Source organism: Anopheles coustani, chromosome 3 (assembly GCF_943734705.1).
Source record: "Anopheles coustani chromosome 3, idAnoCousDA_361_x.2, whole genome shotgun sequence".
NCBI lineage: Eukaryota > Metazoa > Arthropoda > Insecta > Diptera > Culicidae > Anopheles > Anopheles coustani.
In genome coordinates this window covers 77,383,814-77,407,236 of record NC_071288.1, presented here as the reverse complement: position 1 = coordinate 77,407,236, position 23,423 = coordinate 77,383,814, and the positions used below count along the sequence as shown (strand labels likewise).

The following is a 23,423-nucleotide window of genomic DNA, read 5'->3' as shown; positions in this document are numbered from 1 at the left end:
CCTGCTTTTCCCCAACTTTATGGGTTTAATTGGCCTTCATCGCCACTTTCCGCGTTCACCTGGAGCTTTCCACCCCCTCTAGATCGTGGAGTGCTTTTAGAATCGCTAGAAATCCCAAAAAATTAATCAAATCTCATCCCGATCCGATAAAGCGATCCGTTCACCTAAATGCGTCCTTGTTTCCCAAAATCCAGCTCCGGCGTTTTCGCTCCACCACAGCCTATACTGACGAACATTGACGTGAATAATTAATACACCGCAGTTTCGGCTGTTCGACGGCCCACGGGCTTTTGCCATCGCCGTTAAATGGGGTCCTTTTGTCCCGAAACCCGACCCAAAACCACCGACGTACCGACGGAGAGATGCCGATGCGAAGAGCGGAAAAATAAAAGTTTCTTCCCCATTTAACGCGAAACGATCAATACAGGTGTCAATTTAGTGCTCGATTAAACTTTTCAACAACTCGTAACAGGAACCGGAACAGATGCCGCCGCACGGGTTGGGGGTAAATGTTTGCTAATCTCTGGGTCCTTTCGAACCATGCTGCAGCATTTTCCGCGTTTCATTCTGTTTTTGATTTTCGTTCCATTAAGCTTACGCCGCTGCAATTTTCAAAACGATTTCCCTTTGAACTGGTCCCTCGCGGTTGGGTTTGACGAACTGGCGGTGACGTTTTAGTGACGTTAAACGCACCTATTTGAATAGCTTTTACTGGTTTTCATATGAAAATCGAACGTTCTCAGCTGGCTGATAATTAAAACTATTCCCAGGACAAGCAAATATTAAATAATGGCTTTGCATATTCCAGTTCGTATCGAACTATAATCTTTCCAAGAAATCAATGTAATTAGTAAATTCTCGCAACAGGGATTATTGATTTCTGTAACCCTGAATTTCAGCGAAACCTATTTCAGCTCATCACCAATAGATTGATTGAAGGTGCATCAACAAAACAACCCAAATGACACGATGAAATTCAATATTTACGTCTCAATTTTCCCATTGATTTCTGAAATTTTCCGATTACCGTTGCAACATGTAAAATGTTTCATCGTGTTTATTTACTTCTAAATTCAGCGCTGTCATTCGCAGTGGTTGATAATTAAAATTATTCCCAGGACAAGCAAATATTAAATAATGAGAACGGTTTTACATATTCCAGTTCGTATCGAACTATAATCTTTCCAAGAAATCAATGTAATTAGTAAATTCATGCAACAGGGTTTATTAATTTCTGTAACCCTGAATTTCAGTGAAATCTATTTCAGTTCAGCACCAGTTGATTGTTTGAAGGTGCATCAACAAAACAACCCAAAATAACACGATGAAGTTCAATATTTACGTTTCGATTTTCCCATTCATTTCCGAAATCTTGCAATAGCCTTTGCAATATGTAAATGTTTTATTGTGTTTATTATATGATATGCGCAATATGCGCAAAACAGTGGAGAGATCCATTTTCCTGTTCCACAAATGGGTGTTTTCCTTTGAGTTTCCCCACGTTTTGTTTGCCACTCCTCACTAACTTTTTCTATATTTACACTACCATTGAACCCTCCAGGAACAAACAGAAATTTGCATTTACAATGTTTAGTTGCAAATTTCATTGCAGGTAAATAGTTTGACCGAAAACCCATAAAGATAAAGTGCAGTTAGCAGATGAACAGCAATGCACCTTTCGCTGCTTCCACCGCAATGGGGTACAACCACCGGAATCCTAAAGTATTCGAAACATTTGCGTAAAGTTCGATCGCAATCTACTTTCAACCGAGCAACATTCCATCTCATAAAAGCTTATTTTAATATCCCACCTGCCGTAAGCGTTGGCGTGCTGCAACCGAACCGGTGGTGGAAGCAAGCAAAACTCTAACCGGACGAAATCCACAACGTCACAACGTCGGGCAGTACCTGGGGCACCTGCATTTTTGGGTAAATTGCATCCCCGAATGAACGAATTCAACCCCGGCGATGCAGGAGTCAGCCGGCATCAGCATCCACAGCCTTCAACTGGATACACACAAGCAGTCCGAGTGTAGGTTGTGTCTAGCGCGAACATCTTTTCGTGCACGGACGACGGTGCAAAAAACTAGCAAAAGCTAGCCGAAAGCATTTTTCCCAACCCGACTTGTAGAAAATGAAGACGGAAAAAAAAGCATACGCCAATAACCGTTAAACCGGGAAAGCGTCTATCCGGGACGATGCTCCATTTCAGCGGGCATTTCTCGTCCGCGTGCGAAGGGCGAAACCGGGACTGCACCAAATAAAGATACGCCGGAACGATGAAGCCGAACCGGTGCAATTTATAAACCTATCTGCTTGCTCGGCGCTTCACTTTGCCGGTGAAACGGTGCAATATTGCCCCCATCACGCTGTCTGGGTGGCGTTGCAACCTCAACCTCAACTAACCCCCTCACCGGTGAATTCATGACGAGAAAAAAACAAACACACACACACACATAGTGTTCCTAAGCAAGCTACTACTGGCTCGCATTCTTGCATTCTGGCTGCTGTGTTTGCAACCCGCCTCAGGGGGGACGGTGGAAAAGGGCTTCTGCAACCATTTTGCACCGATTGCCGCTGAAGGTTGAAGCTTTCAATTACCTTCCGAAACCCTTTCTGCGCTATATAATTGAGCAATTAGACCAGACTACGGGGAGCATCTGGTCGAAAGTTTCGCCCGTAGTAGCATTATCGCTCTGCGGCAAAAGCCATCCCATTATGCGCAACGAACCATTCAATCGTGGCGGGGGTGACCAGCGGGGCGAGGGATGTGTGGTTTAACCCTGTCCCGCACGGGGGTTGATGGTGAGCGACGAAAATTTCTGTGATTAAATTCATGTTTCATGAAATGTTTGGGATTGATGGCGGAAACAACATTAATTTTGACGCTCGAGGATTATTGAAATTTAAACGTAGTGGTTCAACAAACTGCCGCTTCCTGTTACTAACTCCTCCTGTTACTAACTAAGATTGAAGGATTTGCCAGGATTACAAAATAAAACTCTCAACTACCAGTCCCATATGAGACGCCTGAAAGTTTGCAATTTCGATGTAAAGCAGAGGTGTCAAACATGTGACCCGCGGTTCACATGCGGCACCTTTGAAACAATACATGGAAAGTTTTTAGTTTTTAGTATTGGCTTTCGTTTGAATGACATTTTTTTTGTGAACGTGGTTTCTCGAACTTGGAATTTCATTCTAGCAAGAAGACTAAACCACCGTAAACTTTAAACAATTACTATAAAAAAGTCATACTCCCCATTGGTCTACATCATTCCGACATATATGATGGATATGAGCAATGGTTAACAAACAAATCTGTTGAACTACAAGAGGTTTCACTATAAAATTACAGATGTGTAGCAGTGTTACAGATATGTAGCAGTATTAAAAACATAGGTACGGCGTTAACTGTTATAATCAGCAACGTGTCAACAACCTGAATTGCAGAGATCAAGAGAATGTTGTTGGAATTTCTCAAACTTGACCATTAACTGAGTTTAATTGCGGTAAGACGAACAGAACAGATATATTTTTTTAAATTATTGGTATTCGATCTGTGTTCCATACAAAAAACTGATTGTTAGTTATCCGTGATTTTATTTTTTTCATTTTGTATAAAAAGTTACTCAGGATAAAAAGCTATTTCCCACAAATCGATAGAACGTTTGTTTCTGATTTAATTAAATTTTGGAATAATTTGGAATAAGTTTTTTATAAGTGCAACAGCATTGATGAACTGCAAATCATTTTCAAATTTGTTTGCGCATATTTTGCAATTAAACACTATTGTGCTTTTTGGTAGAGGGTTAAGATAATTAATAGAAATGAATAGAAAATTGATAAGAAGTATTATAATGCACCAAAAATGTAATAGTGTAAATTATAATTGTTAAATTAAAAGCACAAAAAAAAAGAACCTATTTTCAACGAATCCATGAATCCAATGTTACGTTTTGGACCGCAAACATATTTTGCGAGGAAATGCGGCCAGCGAGGTCAACTGAGTTTGACACCACTGATGTAAAGAATACTTACGCCTAAAGCTATGCATCACAACTAGATGTTTTTGCCAAGCGTTTAATCTATTCGAATTATGATCATAATTCGCGTTTTTCATAAAACACTCTTTAAAGTCACTCTAAACAAACGTTAAAGTTTATTAGTAAAATGTATCTTACGTATTAGAAAACGAAATGCGCACCTGCTTTCCTGAACAACCTGTTTCAACACTCATTCCGTGTGTTTGCTACTACCGATTAAAATAAGCAATATGGCATCCCGCTTGAGAGCCCCCCTTTTCGTGGGGGAAAATGTGTGCTTAGCTGCACGCGAGTTCGAATCGAAAACAGACAAAATTGCACTACAATACAAAACGTTACCCATCGTCATTCGTTCAGGCTATCACTTTCAACTCGCTGCTGCTGCTCGCTTTCAGTCTTAACTGGGTTAATTTGTACTGTGGTTGTACCGGTGCCCTCTTGCGCGCCGGTTGATGGTTCGTTCCTTTCTGGCACATCGATTCCAGTGCTTTGCGCCGTGGCACCCGTTGTGTCGGTAGTTTGTTCCTTCACCGTTATTTGACTCGTGCTGCTAGTGTCCGTACTATCGATGCTTGTTGTTTTGCTAGGCTCGTCCGCCGGTTTAGGGATCGGGCCCAACGCAATCTTCTCGCCAGAGTGAGTCGTTTCCTCCGTGCGTGGCAAATCGACCACTTCCAGCAGCGGTTCTTGGGTGGACTCTTCCTGCGAGATGGTGTCGCAACACTGACGACTAGCGCACTGCGCCACCGTTCGACACTGGATGAGGCAGCCGGCCTTGCTGGCATCGCCGAGCGTTCGGTTGACCTCGGCGGCTTTGAATTCGGGCTGTATCGTCACCTGGTTGATGCCCTGCTCATGGAAGAACTCGATCACATCGTTGTGTATTTTGAGGTAGACCTGAAAGAGGAAAGGATTAACAGTTAGTACATTCTGTTCGTGCGTCGCTTTCCTCATTCACCCCGAACCTTTGGACTATCGAAGATGATGTGTACCGTCGAGACGTACTGGTTACCGCTTAGCTGCCAAATGTGAAGATCGTGTACACTGACGATGTCCTTAAAGCCGTCCAGCAGCGTTTTCTTGAAGATTTCAATGTCGATCGTGTCCGGGATGGTTTGGAGTAGAATCATACCGGATTCTTTCACTGTAACAAGGGCGAACGAGATGTATTAGAACGTGCACAGTGGAAACAGTTTCGGTGCTCGTATTAACTCACTGTAAGGATAGCTCAGCGTCAGCAAGATTATGCAGGACAAGATCGACAACGCCGGATCGACGAATTTGGCAGTTTCCTCCGTTGTGCAGTAAACGATAAGTGAACAAATGATCACGATGACGGTACCTGAAAGGATGGAGGTGTTTTAAAAATGTATCTCTGATTGATTCTCGATTTTCAAGCTGTCACTTACTGCAGATATCACGCATCAGTTCGCGAACACTCTGGCGCTTTGTTTTGCTACGCAACTGAGACGGCGTCACCTGCCTTCTCGAGCCGGACAGTCTTCGGTCGCCCTTCCGAACACCATCGCCGCTGATCGAGTGGTCCAGGATCACATTACCGCTCGACGTGATGTACAGGAAGCTGCCCTGATGGTACGTATAGCCACCGATCAGCAGGTAGCACATCCCGTTCAATATCAGCCCCATCGCTCCCAGTATCAGTATTTGCACCGGAAAGTGCATCGCGTCCTGATGGTGGATGTGGGACAGCGTCTGCAGGGCCTCGATTACGGCCGAAAAGCAGAACGACGCCATAAAGATGCACACCACCAGCATCGTGAGGATGTCGATGCGCGTCCAGCCGAACGTGTTCTTCAGTGTACTTTCGCGCGCCTGCCGTGCCTTCACTTTCACCTTGTCCTTGATCTCCAGCGCCGTTTCCTCCGGGTTGGTGGCGACGGCATCGCTTCCTTCCGGTGAGTCACGCGACGCGGGCACTTCCGCAAACTGTCCACTTGCCGTGTCACTATCCCTCGTCAGCTGCTGGGAGACTGACCGTGCGTCCGGCTTCAACCGGCATCCATCGCGCTCGGTCGGTATGGCACTTTTCTGTGGATGGAGAGTCAACAAAAAAATTAGGAACACAATTTTAAGCAAAAACCCATTAACAAACGGGCACGTCTTACACATTATGCTGCGGGGAGGTAATTTGCAAACGGGAAGCCGGTCCATCATCGCACACAATGGGCAATTAATTGGTTTGCCAACACCAGACAACCGCACTAAGCGTGGGTCTATCGCGTCTACAACCATCATTACATAAACCCCTTGGCTCGGGAACTCTAGGGATGTGGTAGCAATCAGCCGATGTGTATCGATTTGATAACCTATTCAACAACTCGTTATCGTGAGCGATCACCAACCTTGGCTCATTATTACCGAACCCGCCATAAGTGCTTTTGGCACATTGTTGTCCGGCAGCAAGATGGCCTTTCATCAGGCCTGGCAACAGAGCAAGTTAGTTTAATGGTACTTGATTGGAAAATGGTTCGTTGAATAAGATCACCGACTATTTATTCATGTCCATTTGTTCGAACGCGTTCAAATTGCATATTACTTTGTGCAATAGATTAATCTATGCTTCTTCCTGGAGCTTTTCAAGGGTGTTCAAAGCGTTGTTTTCATATTGAACCACTACTTCATTAGTTTATTTTTCTCATTCGTCTGTGCTAAACATTCGACTATCTGAATTTATTTTCCAATTCCAAAACATTTCTAGTAATGACGCTAAATCCAGAAGCCCAATTCAATATTTTCCAACACTGTGACTAATTTTCATTTTTCAAGTTTTACAAATTTACGTTTTTCAATTCGAGTATATAAGCTGGAAAATCTTTGAAAAATGTTGTGGACTTCACTTAAAACGGTAGTTTTCTCTCATTTTTGTTGGCGGGTCGCGTTGTTTAAACTAAATATAAATAGTTCAAAACGGAATAGATGCATTGTATCTTAGCAACGTTGTTTACGTAACAAACCGGAAACCAGCATCGTTGTATGTATTCTTTGTGAGAGCGCAATATGCTATTTAAATACCATGCACATTGTCCAAAAACATACATCTTAATGTTTTAATATCCTATTGTTCCACACGGTGGGAAAACCGACAAGTTCCATTGGTCTACAAACATGAGTGCGTGCAGCAGCGTTAGCAACCGAAAACCAGAAACATTTCCCAGTGCGCATATGCCCAGATAAACCACCTCTATGTTCATTCACGTGGGCATTAACTGGGCGGGAAATTACCTCTGACAATCGTAGCCGGCCTCAGGCACGCTGCGCTTAATTATGATTCGACAAACGCAAACAAATGCCACACAAGCAAACTGGCGGCGATGACTGCAAAATGCACATTCACAGCACCGCACGGTTGCATCCGAGAGTGGTTCGGACGAAAGCGAAAGTCAGCCTCCATGACAATCTGCCTGATATGTGGCAACGGGCCTCTAGTGCGTCGGCCCGATAAACGTTTGTTTTTCCTTTTATTTATGTGTTTTAATTTTCGGTTTCAAGTGCGCGGCTGTGCAAACTCCGATTAGCTCGGCCGAGATCGAGATACAGTATCGAAACGTCGATCGAAATGCCAACGAGTTTGTGGGTTTGCCTGGAAGACGTGTTTAGGGGTTGAACCTCATCAATTATTCCGCTCATGGCTGGGGAGGGATTAGCATGTGCGGCCACAATTTATGTTACACACGCGCCCTTGCGTTCACACCATCAGATCGGTCATTTTTAATCATCCTGTTTATGAGCTGTCTTCTCGTTGGTAGTGCCGATAATGGCAACCCGGTTTTAAGCACGATGACATTTGCATGGCAGGCTCATGTGGAAGTATAAATCCTACGGATTTAAATTTACAACTTTAATTTACCGATTCTTACCTTGATTGTTAATATGCATCCCGTCAGGGCAATGATGTTGCAGAGCATGTGATAGGAAGCGACTAGCAGCACCATCGAGTGCGAGACGTGGCTGAGGAACAGCTGCACCGCAAAGTACAGCGACGACCAGGCCAACACGATATACAGCTGAACCGGCTGCATCCGGTAGATCCACTCCTTCATCGGCATGCTGGGGCCGAGGGTGGTTCCAGCTTAAGACACGAAACGCAAGCCGCCGAACACCTTCTCCTATAATCCAGCTCCCTTTCGGAAATTTTTCATTTGCTCTGCGAAAAGAATCAACGAAGAGCAGCAATGAGATATTTTGCATGAATTTATAATGAAAAAATAAGTTAAAAGAGTATATTATATTTCCCACTGCAGGCAGTCAAGTATTTCAAATTTCCCGAAATCCAACCTAAAAGAACGAACAAAGTCCAAAAAGTTAATACCGCAATAAATCAGAATGATTTTTCGTAAGAAAAATGCCCACACTCTGTTCCAATCGAAGGGATTCGCCACAGGGGTGCCCTTCACGGGTTGTATTTTAATTACGTTTGCATTCCTTCTCCAAACGCTGACCTGAGTTCTTTGTGCCGAATTCTTTAGGGTTATTTGTGAGTATCACATATCCTCCCGAACGTGTGGAGCATTCAGGGTGAGCGTGAAAAGTGGCAAAATATATAAGTGCATCATGCAACAGTTCTCAGCAAGGGTGCCCCAAGGGTCTACAATAAAAATGAAATTTAAAGTTTTTAACGAAGCAAAAATTGTGAAGAAAATAAAGTTATTTGATTTGTGAATGTTTTAAGTTGTGCTTATCAACTGTGACAGTAGTAAATCATAGACATAGCAAACACATCGTTGAGTTTATTGATGTTCAATTATATTATAGAAACACCAAACAAACAATGTTTTTTTTCGCAACTCAATCTGTAGAACACCTCAAACAAACAACTCACTTTGCCTTGACTAAAGTGAAGTGTTTTTGTTTTTGCTACCGATCGTTTACTCCAGCAAAAAACAAAAATCCGCTTCAACGTCAGCAGTTTTCAGCAAGTTCTGTTGCTGCATGGAAAAAAATTATAGCAACACAATCAATATCTACTTTTCGCATGAAATTACAGACTTATCCTCCTCAGTAAAAAATTATCGTCCATCATTTTTTTTTTCTTTCTGCTCAAACTCGAACGGATAAAGTTCGTTATCGTTTTGATTATCGGCTCTAAATGGCTGTCGAGCGATCGTTAGCGATCATAAAGCGTGGCTGTAACAATAACTCAATTGGATAAGTGGACTTCCCTCTTCACGAGGGATCATTTGAATATATCCCGGGGGGGAAGGGAGGGTTGGTTATGGCTGGAAGGTGATGAAACTATCGGGAAAATGTTGGTGGCACGTTTGAGAATCGTGCACGACATGCTCGCTCGTGTGCAACGAACGTTGCTAATGCGAAAGGAAGGTTTTTGAAACTCGACAAAAAAACTTTTCAGCAACTGTCTTTGTAATCTGTTTCTATATCAAACTATTTCATGTTCATTATATGTATGATACAACATACAAACTAACTTAATGTTTTGCCAAATAACAACACCATTTCTGAAAGAAGAATATGAGAGAAAAATATGACCCTCGGAAATGTCCTGAGAACCAAATTGTCAGTAAGAGCATGTTTGCTTTAACAACACGACAACGTCCGTAATATTTTAATAAATAAATAAATAAATAAATAAATAAATAAAATAAATAAAATATGACCCTTAGAGAACTAAATTTTCTTCCAGTTCAATGCAACGGAAAATAAAACTAACACGATAAAACACTATCGATGGCATTTCAGGAAGGTAAAAAAATTTAGATCATCGACATTTGCATAATTAAAATCCCTCCAGCCAACCCACTTGTGGCGAGTTCAGGTGAACTGTCGCTACGAAAATAAATTTGTCCCTTCACGGTTCACCTGGTTTCCAAAACGGATCCTTGCAGCCTGCAGGATAATCCTGCTTCCAAGAACCACGTTTGCGAACCAAAGGTGCGAGGTACTTCGTATTTTTCATATTTCTACAGCTTTATTTGCAACGCTCCGCTGCAAATTGTTGCCAAGGGTGGCAGTGTAATCACCCGCCCACATGTGCCAGAAAAACGAACGAGCAAACACCGGCCGTTTATCAGGTTGTTTGCCCCCCCTGTCGACCACCGACGCCGTGGACAACGACAGGCGAGGTGTATTAATTTATGGTTTGAAGCCTAAATTCGACGATGAGCGCTTATCTTGCACGAGGCCCTTCTGGTAGTCCACGAGGCCAATGCCTCAATCCAGAAGAAACCCGCCCATAGACAAACTACTTGGTACCGTGCGCTATGTTTGTCCCGGCTTAGCTGCAATCACAAATGCAAACGATGTCAAGGAGGAAGCGCTCGCCCGGATGATGAGGCTGAGCACGCAACGGCGTATCCATGAGATGTGTCTTTTCGTAACGCTTTTCGAGCCGTCAGGCCAAATTAACTTTCAAAGGTTTTTATTGGGCACATCAGGGATTGTTCCATTTCTTTTTATTATTTTTTTTTTTTTTTTGCACATAACGCCTTCCCGGAGGAGAGTGACTCTCACGTTCATTTGGAAGATTAAAGCATGGAGCGCCTGTTATGACTCGGTGTTCTGACGTATTTATGTGATAACGCTGATCCACGATGGGAGTAAATTGTACCAATAAAGTCAGGTTGAACATTGTTGTGGTGTCTCTCGTCAGCTTCTCTGTCGGCGATAATGATAAAGAGGACAAGACATCGAAAGAGGGAAAAGAAGTAGAGGGATATTATGGGAATAAATCAACCAACAAAAGCAGGATGAGCATAGAAAAGAAGAAATTTAGTAGACGATCTCCATGATCTTCCAAACTGCTGAAGACTATTTTCATAAATCAATATTTTCATTTATTCCCGTGTATAGAAACTGTTTATAGAGTGTGAAATAGGGCACTTTTAGATTGTTTCCTTTTTTTATATATTCTGCAAAGGAAAATACACACGTGGACGGTCGGTGTCCATTCGATCACGGAGCGCTCCAAAAGGTACATTTTACCCTTTAAACGTCCAGCAGATGTTTCCCAATCGCTCCGACAGGGCGAACAACATGCTCGAAAAAAAGTAGAGCCGATCGTCAATTGAAATTCTGTGATCGTTCAAATACTCCCACGTGTGCGCCAATAAAATGCAGTTCACGTTTTTTGATAGAAGTTGGCACGAAAACAAACAAAAACAACATGTTCGTTCGCAACCTTGTCCCACACTGTGCGAGCCGGTTGCATCAACTCGACCCTAATCGAACCGAACCGTGAGCAACGATCTTGCTGCTATTGTCGTGTAGGTAAATCGATCGCAAAGGGTTTGCAGAAAAAAGTGTACTGCTCATCTTTGCAGAAAACGTATGTACTGCAATGGTTGTAGATTTTTCAAACGTTTGTTATGTGCTCCCGATTTCATCTGATTGATTTAATCTGCATGGCCAAAGGGTAACCCTGTATTGACGTTTTGCTAATCGCCAGCACGAGAAGCAACGCAAATGGTTCGTTTGTGTAAAACGTTCACTTTTAGGTAAAAAAAAAGGAAAAACAAACCAGCTGAGTCAATTTGCGAGCAACCGCATGCGGGCATCCATTTTATGAGATTCAAATTTGTGCGCAAACAAATCGAGCAGTTCCACGCTTTCCGCGCCGGTACGGTACATTTGAAGTGGTAAAATCCTCCAGTTAGCACCCGTTCTATTTACAAAGATGCTCGATCGGGAAAGCCTTGCGGGATTGAGATGACAAAGAGGTGATTTTCATTTTTGTTTTCTTTTGATTGCTATGAATAACCACTGTGTATGGTATTTGCATGTAGTAGTATAACTCGCTACAAAATTAGAAAAATCAACAGAAATTCGCCAATTCGCGCAGACGCTTAATTAACTGTTAAATCGTACTATCATAGTTTAATTTATCAAAAATAACAATATGAATAATGCACTCTTTCAAGAATAATGTCGTCACGAACTTTATGAGTATTTAACGAAAAAACTACAATTGACGTTTAAGCAGGTTTTTATGTGTTTTATTCAACTCAACACATATGCCCTCCGATACATTCAACACAGAAAACGCACCCAAAGCGTACATAAAAAAATGACTATCTTAGCATATCTTAGTTTTTTTTCATTTACAGAAAGACGAACAATAGTCAATGAAATTATCAACAACAAACAAATAAAAAAATAATGATGGAAAAACACATTCTCTTTTAAAAAATCGCAATCAAATAGGATATGGATGTAGCAAATCATTTAAATTTTAAATTTGATAAACCATACAGGTTTTAAAACTAAACCGAATAACATGATCGGTTCAAATAAATTTAATTTAATTTCAAATAATTGATTTGAAAGCATTAAAAATTGAAAGCAAACCATGTAATGGGTCTAATGGTCTTCTTCTGATGCAGGTTTGTTATTTGCTAAGTGAAACTTCTTTCAATAACCCTTTTTGATTGATCCATTCTTCATATCCATTTCTTTCTGAATAACTTAGTGAAGCATCTCTTTGTCGCCGTGTCGGTATTTGAAACAATCGTATACATTTCTTCCGTCGTGCGTACAAAAGTCTTGCGCAAATCGCGCACCCACGACGAATTCATAAGTTCCTCGCACAAGGCCGTCCACATCAGAAAGCGTTGGTAACGGGGGGTGGTAAGCGTCTTCACCAATCACTTTCGCTGTCATTCGATCAAACCGGTGAAGTGTCCGCCGGAAAGCGCACACACCACGTCAATCGGGTTAATCGAAGCTGCCGTTACCCGGGGTGGTGACATAAATTCCTTCAAGGTTGCGCTGCGACCGCGAAATGGCGCTTCGGTGCATCTCCCGCAGCAACACACACCCTGTTCCGATTTTGGAAGCTCCAACTGGCGATGTCAATGACTTCGCCATATAGAAAAACGCGATCGTCAAGGGTTGCGCCGTGATCGATGACGAGCTAATCCAACGCTGCGGCGCCAAAAGTCAACGCAAATGCGTTAAGAAACGTTACGCGACTTCGGCGCTCTTTCCTTTCGTCGAGGATCATCCGAAAGGAAATTTGTATGCGACAAGAAGACGAGGTCAAGGTGAATAACTTTTGTGTAAGGGGCACGTTTCTTACTTCATATTTGTTTTTCGTTTATCTTTCTCGCCCACAGTGGAAGTCATAACTGGCAATGGAGTCGTTTAAACCAATCGAACGTATCAATATTTAAATCCCACCGGATCCGATGACGATCGTTCCGAAAGATTTGAATAAAATTTGGGAACCGAACCGTCTCGTAAATTATTTGATCGTTAGGTCGGGACCAACTGTCTTTTCTTCTTTCTTATTCCCACAATTCCAGCACCCACGAAACATTTGATATTGTCGGCTCACTTTTAAGAGCTCGTTTAAATCAGATTTGTGGGATTAAATCTCGACAATCGAGTAAGGTGATTTATAAATCCTGAAAAATAACATACCGTTGTCGTTTGATTGACAGAAATTTTATTTATTCGGCTGTGTGACACCTCCTACAAGAAGTGAGTAGGTTTTTGTATGTTCAATAAAAACAAGTATTCGCTATTTCATTGGTAAATTGCAAGTGTGAAACCCAACAAGCGGACGGTCAAACCACGTCGTTGCCAACGAGCATTTGTTGCATGGATCCGTGCAGAATTTGCATAAAATAAAATTAGATTTAAATCACATGCTGACCGGATGTTGACCATTTTGTTAGAATAAAAATGTTACTGAACTGAGTAACGCGCAATTAATAGCTTATTAACATTTTGTTTGAATAAAAATAGTCATTGCTGAATTTTTGCATGTTTTTATAATAAATTTACTTTTGAGGCTGCCTCTTTTATGAATGTTATCTTTTCCGGTTGACATTATGCGATTGGTATGGTAACCGTAGGTTTGTAGACAAATTATCTGTATCTTTTGTAGATTAGCAATCCGCAAAAGTCTTGCCGTTTTGATGGAAGCCAATCAATTCCTAAACCCTTCAAAATATTTTTCATTTGAGTTACGGTCTCAACAAAATTAATTTGATCATCAACATATCTATTTTATATTGCATTATACTGCCCCTAATACCCTCTATTACCTCCCGGAAATCACATCTATTTTACCCCCTAAACCAATTTCCATCAACCCTCTCACTCCCACAGGGTAACCATGATTGCGAAACGAATGTTGCTAACCGCGTAGACGGATCGATTCTGTCTGCAAAAATACTCACTTGTACCAACTCGTTGTCCAGTCTGTTAAGCACTGGTACAGTTTTCCACCACCAGCTGCGGTGGAGTTATCGGTGGTTTGTTGATAACGAATCGTTTTATGACTATTTCAGCCTCCGATATGCTGGGTCGAATAGGTTGAAGGGAGTCTCCAATTCAATAAACAAAAATCTTATAACGAAAACACTAGAGCACAGCCGTCAGTTTAGATGAAGCATGTCCACGGATGTTGTTTTTTCCCACGATCGGAACCCAAGTAGTAATGTGGTTCTATTGTGGTTTTCAATTGGAGCTGCGTCGAGCCATTATCATTTGAATGCAAAAATTATTACTTTACTGTTCACTGAAGGTTTTACTAAAGGTGTCACTACACGAGGTCCCATACGAACACTGGATGTTAAATCGAGCTAAGTTTCAGCAACTAGCGAAAGCGTTTTAATTTTGATTCACAAAACAAACTATTTCACCCACGACTTTTTCGAAACGACACACATTAACACACAGCTGGGGAGAGGATGAAAAATATCGTCCCCCTTGTTTTTGGATGCTCACAATGCTGGTCAACGAACTGGGAGAAGGTTCTAAAAATACTAAACCACCATGAAGTACACAACCGGAAAGCAATCGGAATGGGACACACGGCCGCTTGTGGATGTGTGCGCTGTTGTTAGCAAGCGTGTTTACGGCAGACGATCGGTCGCGCACGCCACGGAACGGATCATCCGCTTTCGGCACTTGTTGAACGCGAACTGAACGCCTGCGAGGCGTGCGATATCGCACGGAACCACGGATTCGTGCTTCCGACGGTGGCGACCGCGTGCTAAACACTTGTGGGACCGTGTAAAAGGCGCACACAAACACACATGGCGGCGTCCTAGCCGCGGATTGTTGGGGACCGCACACATGTGTTTCGAATCTATTTTTTTTTTTTTTGCAGTGCGATTAGGTTACCAATGCCGGTTTGCGATCTCTATCACCCTAATACCAAAATGGGCAAAATGTTATAGAAAACATCGTGCATCGCAAGCATGACACTAAACGTGTACAAAATGAGATAATAATTATACAAAATTAAAATGATGCTATGTATTATTTAGTTTTTACGTATCCTCAGAGGAATAAAGATAAGATCACTTTCGGGGCAAATTGCAATGGATATAAGATGTGCACTTGAAAATAGTTTGCACAGCATTGATGAAAATAAAACTTTAATAACAGACGACACTATCATAATTTACTTTGAAATATTAAATTAAATTTAGTACTGTTTTAAACATTACTACAAATCGAAAAAATATTGCTGGTTCTTATCTCCGTTTATTCCTAGAAACTAATCAATGGTGTTGGGTGTGCCCATGGCGCAGCGGTAGCGCGAGAAAACACCACGCCACAGGTGTGGGATCGAATCTCACGTCCGGCATCCTCCGGTATTACGAACGGCTGACCACCGATCTATAATTACCGTCTTTTCGGTCACAAAAACCCTCTTCAAAGAGAGGCCTTGTCCCACTAGGGGATGTCGTGTCACATAAAAAAACAATGGTCATGAAATAATGAGTCATCGAAGAAAATTAATGTTTTATGGAAAGAAAGAAAAATTATTTATCAAAGACCATATTTTTAAAGAATATCACTTTCCTCAGGTTTTTGCTATAGTTTCCTGCAAAAATTTCAAAGAAATCCACCATCAATAAAGTAGGACATTGTGCTGTGAATCTTGATTATGAGTTTTTACTTGGTTTTCAAATTTAAAAATGAATTTATGAAACATACATTCAAAAGTGTAAATGTATCAATTCTGTTGGAAATTAAATTCAAATCGCCCGGGCTTGTAAAAGTTTAATTAATCATTTACCTTTTCGATAGCAATACCTTTCATAACACTAACCCTCGCCAATCGTACTAATGTGAAATGGAAAACAACCGCCGAAACGCGTGGCCGGCGAACCAATTCAAATGGTTATCAAGCCGCGCACGAACGTTAGTGTTTGTACACACTAACAATGGGCGCGTGGAACGGAGCGATAACGGAACGTGCATCTTGCAGTCATTCACAATGAAACAGCTGATCCGCACACAATGGTATAGACTAGTGTGTTGGAGCACCATGATGCCGGTGTTGTTTAGTCCCACCGTATAGCACAACAACTTAGCATGTGTTTCACACAATCCAATGTGGATGAACAACATAACGGTCAATTTGGATTGGATTCATGTTTTAAATTAATTATTACACACAACCTAACAAGCAGAAGTGGGAACGTGTATGTTCTCTTGGTAACGTTGTGGGACTGTTTTCTATTTCTTCCCTTATCTTGCCCCAGCCACCCGCTGTAACCATTGTCATTCTTCATGACCTCATGACGCTTGTTGCTGTTGTTTATCATCGCGCACGAGTACGACACGGGTGGAAAAAGTGAAACATCCATGTGCTTCTGCAGGAGTCTCGACGCACCGAGATTCCTTCCAGCCGGTCAATGGACTATAAAGGGAGGAAAACATATGCGTCAGGTACGATCATAAGAGCACGTTCCAATCACATGTTGTTGCGGAATGTCGCATAAATGTGTTCGACATAACAAATAATAGAATAGCCACAACAAACATTCACCTTTCTGTGGTCGGTTAGACCTCAGCCTTTACTAGAAAAGATGTGCGGAAGTAGGGAAACGTTGACTATTACGATTTAAACTTGATCTACCAATAAATCTAACCCCGCGTCCACACGGCATAGTATTGTAGCGATTTTGACACTCCGTCGTAGTGTAACCGAGGAGCCACACGTGAAGCTTTTTACACCGAACGAACGTTTTTTCGAGCGGCTGGAGCTTACCGTGTGTCAGCAATGCCTCTCGCTCTAATGATAGATTTCTCTTTCCTTCCTTCGGTTCACGTTCGGTGCTCAGAATTCGAGCGAACGTTCGCTAGCGCACAGAAAAAGTCGAGCGAATTTTTTGGGCATTCTTCCCCTTCCATGTACGGGTAAAAAAAACAGACCAACTGTTATAAATATGGTATACAGCGATTGCCGCAAAAAGCTCGGGCCAAAAAATTCGTTATACGCGTTCGTTCGCTTACGTGTGGCTCCTCGGTAAATGTTGGTCGAGAGGCCTTAGCCACGGCCATAAAAAATAGTTGACACTACGACGGAGTGTCAAAATCGCTACGCTACGATGCCGTGTGGACGCGGCCTAACTGATCTTACCTTGTAAACTAGGAATATTTGTTTGACCCGTTTGGCCTGTGAAAATATTTTTGAAAGCTGTTTAATTATCCCAAAAGCATTCAACAAAACTACACAATTTCAGTCAAAACACCACAGAATAATACACCTCTTCCTTCTAAAGATCACTTGCAACTGCATTGTACTGCAGATGCGTTTTTGTGCAAACAGCCTTCTCTCTTCACCCGTCTTCCATTACATTTCCTTTTATCTATTTTCCTTTCGATTTGTGTGTTTGTGCATTGAATGCATCCGCTCGTTGGTGTGTTGGTGAAAATTTATCGCTTCCAATATCCGCTGTAAAGAATTCTAGCGTCTTCCATTGTCAAACAAGGATAACGGAGAAAACACGATTAGTGAATCATGCGTCCGATGTGGAATTGTTTGGGTGGGTCCTGCGAGAAACCTTATCAGTAGTTCATCATGGTTGGTTCAAACATGCAAGCTTTGGAAGAAAATTTTTCGATGCCTCTAAAAGATAACGCTCATCTTCATTCATCAATCGGGGAATGCGGGAATCATGAACTGGAAAACTGGTTTAAGTGTGCCATGAATGACGTAGACAATGTTGAACACGAAAGAAACTATTTTTAAATCCCAAACCTGTTGTTTATGAATATTGTGCGTCATTTGCGTCAAACGATGACGCGGTTCGAGTAAAATGAATAGTTTTGTGACAAAATCAAATGCCTTTCAAATTTTCCTATGATCCATATACGGGGTTCTTTTCTACCAGGTTGATTATTGGGGCATGTAATATTTACTTTGAAGGAAACGATTTGTTTTATTTCGAAATCCTTTTAACGTTTTATTGAAAGCACCTATAGCATGAATTACCAATACAACAGAAAAGGTTTATTAACGGACATTTTTGAAAAGTGCTGTCACTTTACGATGTTATAACAAACAGCATCCTACTGCCGATGCAGCAAAACGTGCTGTCAAATGCTGGCACTTGTACATTGGGTGGAAAAATATGTTGCGCCGGGCCTGTTTCATAAAATTAAAAATTGTTTAAAACAATACAATTTTGTTTCTTTGGGTACTTTCTGCAAAAAACATTGTAAATTTATCCTTGGTGTCAAACAACTTTGTGTAATTGATATTTCCATTGTTACAGTTACATCTCAATCGGAGGGATTTTGCACCTTACTTTTTTAAAGTCATAAACCATTAAAATATTACCTAGGTTTTAGCACAAAAACATTCCTAGGTACTATGCAATTGTTTAAGAAACCACCAAAACTTCGAACGTTTGCTATTGCACGGCTTCATAAGAAAAGGCCTACAGCATAGCGACGGTAGGCCTTCGACTTAAACATCACAGACGGCCTACATTCCAGGAAAGGAGATGAAAGAGACAGATCTGCTGAAAGAATTTTTTCTTCGCTGTCAAGTGCAGTGCTGTTTGTCAGGACTCTGGAATTTGTTGTTCATTGAGTTGGTGATCGCAAAGTACATGGTATAGCTAACCATGGACCAAAAAGGGTTTTTCTTGGCATGTTTCCTGTGCTGTATATTACAATCATCGTGTTCGTCGTTATCCGGCATTTACGTTGACAACGGGGTCGGTCAAACAGTGCTGGAAGATGCGCTGTCCGTCGAGGAACAGCAGGAGATCGAGAATGAAATTTTGCACCTTCTCGGGCTTCCGGGACCACGGCCCGTCGTACGGCACCTGCATTCGTCCGTGGGGTAAGTGTTTGTTTTGTGTTTGTTTAAACTGCTACCTTTGAACAAAACGTGACTGATTCCGAAACGATCTTCCAGAAAATCTGCGCCTCAATTTTTGCTGAACGTCTACGATCAGTTGCAGCAGGAGGAAAACGAAGTTGCAATGAATAGTGCCTCACGGATACGAAAGGTTCGTAGTACTGGCATGGATATCCTGATCACCGATGCTGACAGAAAAGCTATTGATGAAAGTGATATAATTATGACTTTTTTGAATAAGAGTGAGTTTTATGCAATCATTCATGTTTCTATTTTTCTAATCTATTTCTAACCGTACTAACTATTCGTGCTTACTGTTCGTGTTCGTACCATGAAGAAGCAAGGTCGTATAAGTGTTTAAACCGAATTGATTTGTTTGATATTGCGCATCATTTCCTGTTTCATGAGCGATCGATGTACCTACTTGATAATAGATCATATGTTTGATCATATTTTTACATTGATTACTATCGTCATTCGTTGCGCAACTTGTATGTTCGTAAACATCCGTTTCAGACTAACTGACTCGATTCGATTTCTTGATGCAAACATAACTATTAAGTTGAACATTTTGTACCCATAATGTCGGGGTTTATTGAAAACTTATTTTTTAAAGTGGTGCATGACTTTTAAAGTGCAACATTCTAAGCTGTGTTTAGCATTTTTTAATTAACAATAGTTTTGTTTTACTGTTTTTATAATTAAAACTACTGTTGAATATTAACATCAACTATTTTTCAAACCACAATTAACAAATTTAAATTTATGCTGTATTTTAAGTAATCCCTTAAGAAATAAATAAAAATGAATGTTTTGTTCTAGATCACCACGGCTCTGAAATGAGACACGAAAAAGGAAGGAGACTTTGGTTCGGCATTACCAACATCGAGAACGATGTTAGTGTTCTAATGGCGGAGCTACGTTTGTATCGCAAGCAAATGTTGAACAAATATAGTACGAGCAATACTACTGTTACATTAACGGTGTACGCGATAATCGATGTGGATGGGTAAGGTCTAAAACATACTGATTAAAAATCAAATTATCTTAAATTAAATCCTTACTCTTTCGATATTGTAGCGAGAGCGAGATGACCGAAATCAGTAGCATGGAGCTCATGGGCGACTACGAAGGCTGGCTGGAGATTAATGTGACCGGCGCTGCAGAGCTCTGGCTTAAAAACAAACAGGCCAATCATGGATTTTATGTTGGAGCGTATATCGCTGGTCACAATGGTAGGTTCCGTTAACCCGTTATTCAAGTTGTTGTTAAAATACGATAATATCTGTTTGAACTTTCAGAGCGAGAAGTTAAATTGGATGACATTGGATTTGTAAGTGTACGTGGCAGTGAGGAATATCAACCTTTCCTGGTAGTCTACGCAAACAGTCCACAGGTAAAAGACAACTCCAAAATGTCACTTGCAGAATCAATGTTTTAATGCTTTCCTATATGTTTGTTCTTGTAGCAGATGGTACAACCGACTCTTCATCGTCAACCAACTCGCAATAAGCGTAGTTCGCAGCAACGCAGGCGCAAGACCAAGACCGAACACAGAAATCCGCTGTATCATCCAACATTCGATCAGCACAAGAGTTGCCGTATACAACAACTGTACGTCAGCTTCAAGGACCTGCAGTGGCATGTGAGGATACAACCAAAATTATAAGTACAATCATCTCGCGAAACCGTTTAATTGATCTTGATGTTGTTCTTTGTGTGGTCATAGGAATGGATTATTGCTCCGGAAGGATATGGTGCTTACTACTGCAGCGGTGAATGTAACTTCCCACTTAATGCTCATATGAATGCTACTAATCACGCTATTGTGCAAACGCTGGTACATTTGAATCATCCAACAAAGGTAAAGTGATCTACTCAAAATAGTAAAATCTTTTCACAGATGCTTCAATGATTGTTTTATTCTAAATTTCTTTTTAGGTCCCCAAACCGTGTTGTGCTCCGACCAAACTGATTCCCATTTCCGTTTTATACCACATCGATGAGTCTAATGTGAACTTGAAAAAGTATAAAAATATGGTTGTGAAAAGTTGCGGGTGTCATTGAAAACCAAAAGGCAGAGATCCCTTTTTTCAATTACCGGACAAGCAGAAAATTTGAAAAGCCCTTAGCTTTGCAACCATGAGTGAGCCATGAGATAAGAATCGTTTTCACGGTGGAAGGATTTAGAGCTTTAAGTACGCATAAACACTTTTAAATTTGAAATCCGACGCTTATATCTTAATGTAAATGTATGTGCACAGATCAAGTGGTTGGAGGATTATGCTACAGGATTAATGCCATGATTACAAAAATGTCTTCAGGAACAAACAACGGCAAGCCTATAGTAGTATTGGTCCATACTTAACTGATAAGTAGAGCTCTGCATCTTCTTATCGCTGAAATCATATTCTAAAGAGGAATTGCAAGATAGGCAATTGTTTAACTATGCAGCTAATGCAGTATTATTGGAACCAGGGCTTTATGCAAATCGCATCGTGTATTGTATGAATGTTAGAATCTCATCGTGCTCAAAAGCTTAATTGTATGACAAGGCATTTTTTTTATTTCGGATTTACACAATGGCGCCATCCATGCAGATTTTAAGTAGGGTTTGAGTAGATTAAAAGAGGAAAGTTTACTAAAAAAATATTTTGTCTAGCAGCGCACTCCATACATTACATATCTATATGACATATATTTTATTCCATTTCGGATGCAAATAAACATTGATGTATGTGTGTCGAAAAAACTAACACCGTACCATATGAATTGAGAGATTCAGCCAAATTTACTTCGGAAGCGAATAATTTGTGTCTATAATTATGGTTTAAGTCCGTGCGATGTTCCCGCGCAATTTTTGCTCCCCTGAAATGTCAACGTAATCAAAAAGTAGCTTTAGTCGGCCATGTTGTATGACAAAAATGTCGCGGAAAAATGAATCGATACGCTAGTAAGTTTATGTACTCGACTAAAACTCCTTCTTATCGAACAAAACACGACAATTACATTTTTTACATACGCATAACGATCTTTTCGTCAGATCGTCCAACACAGCGAGCCGGTGCCGCCACGTGTTACCTTGAACCATAGACACCATTCCAGTGGTGGAAAGTCCTAACATTTGATTGTATTCATCTTTTTTCTAAACACCACTCTCGAATCGTCTACCATTCCTGCCGCGATGGAATGATGCCAATTAGTTTGGTTGTTTTCCTCGATCTTGCTTAGAATCAACTACAAGTCGCCAACATGGCTACTTTGCATCTTTCTCGTGAATGGTGAAATGGACTTACTGGCGGGCTTATGTTTATTTCATACCAATCTTCCGGTCATGTTTTTGAGGCAAACGATCAGTTCAATAATGCGTATTCCTCGCTTGAAGGGTATAGTTTGTTCAGTGTTTACCTGATGCACCTTTGTGGCATTATTTGTTAAGGCCCTGCCACCTAATAGCAATCTTTTCGTCAATCTTTGGCACACATTCAAACAAAGTTGTCAACCATATGAAAAAATTGAGGACGTAGCGCTTAACGTGTTTAGATGGCACGGAATGATGATTGTGTGACTCTGTTTTGGGGGGAAAATTAATTAATAATGGATTAATTGCTATTACACCACGTGCATTCCAAATTTTCGTTGTGACAAGCCTTCTATTGATGCGACCTTCGCTTTCCGGATGATGCTGGAATCTTTTGTTGGAATTTCTAGAGCTGGAAGAAAGAAGAAAAACAATGCTAACAAATCATTTTACAAATACGCCATCATCAAAGATAATGATATATTACAATGAGGTTGTTTTGGAAACTAAATCTGAAAAACGAAATTAATTAGAAAAGAAATTACACGAACTTGGACAACAGCAGGTGCCGCAAGTCTTTACTGTGACAGTCGAAGCATTCTGTACGTTTTCTTCTGAGAAATAATACCACTTCCAGGAAATTTAGTAAATCATTTTGCGATTGCGCGGGCGATGTTTATTTGTTTCAAGCGACCATGTCGACCGCGAATAACCGAAAGAGTGCTGTAATTTACAAAATTTTTAATTTATGAAAAAAATGTAGATTTTCGTACTTACTTTAAGAACACTTTCTCGAGCGACGCATTAGTCATGTTGATTGTTTCAATGCCTAGATCTTCCTGACCTGTCTCCATTGTGTTCCAAAGCGCCGGATGCTGATGCGACGATTCGTAAGGCAACGTAATAGAACACACTTCTTTTACTGATTCTCGTACGGTTGACTTGGGTACGTGTCGCAGAACTAGCTGCTAAAAGGGCCCGAATT

General features: G+C 41.1%; 2 protein-coding genes across 3 annotated transcripts; one reads left to right on the top strand and one right to left on the bottom strand.

Moving 5' to 3' along the window:
* Positions 1 to 4,388: 4,388 nt before the first annotated feature.
* LOC131267061 (proton-coupled zinc antiporter SLC30A1) lies at positions 4,389 to 8,110 on the bottom strand. Its single transcript, XM_058269818.1, has 5 exons — positions 7,922 to 8,110; positions 5,453 to 6,092; positions 5,260 to 5,385; positions 5,009 to 5,187; positions 4,389 to 4,940 (listed from the first exon to the last, which is right to left on the bottom strand). The coding sequence occupies exons 1-5, from the start codon at positions 8,108 to 8,110 to the stop codon at positions 4,389 to 4,391; spliced, it is 1,686 nt and encodes a 561-aa protein (XP_058125801.1).
* Positions 8,111 to 18,860: 10,750 nt separating this feature from the next.
* On the top strand, positions 18,861 to 21,896 carry LOC131271793 (protein 60A-like). 2 transcript variants are annotated; one of them, XM_058273332.1, is made up of 8 exons: positions 18,861 to 19,119; positions 19,195 to 19,379; positions 19,960 to 20,146; positions 20,218 to 20,372; positions 20,439 to 20,533; positions 20,609 to 20,782; positions 20,867 to 21,001; positions 21,079 to 21,896. In XM_058273332.1, exons 1-8 carry the CDS (start codon positions 18,899 to 18,901, stop codon positions 21,202 to 21,204), a joined length of 1,278 nt encoding a protein of 425 aa, XP_058129315.1. In that variant the 5' UTR covers positions 18,861 to 18,898; the 3' UTR covers positions 21,205 to 21,896. The 2 variants fall into 2 exon arrangements, with proteins under 2 accessions (XP_058129315.1, XP_058129314.1); XM_058273331.1 differs by having other exon boundaries at positions 20,606 to 20,782.
* The last annotated feature ends 1,527 nt before the right edge of the window (positions 21,897 to 23,423 follow it).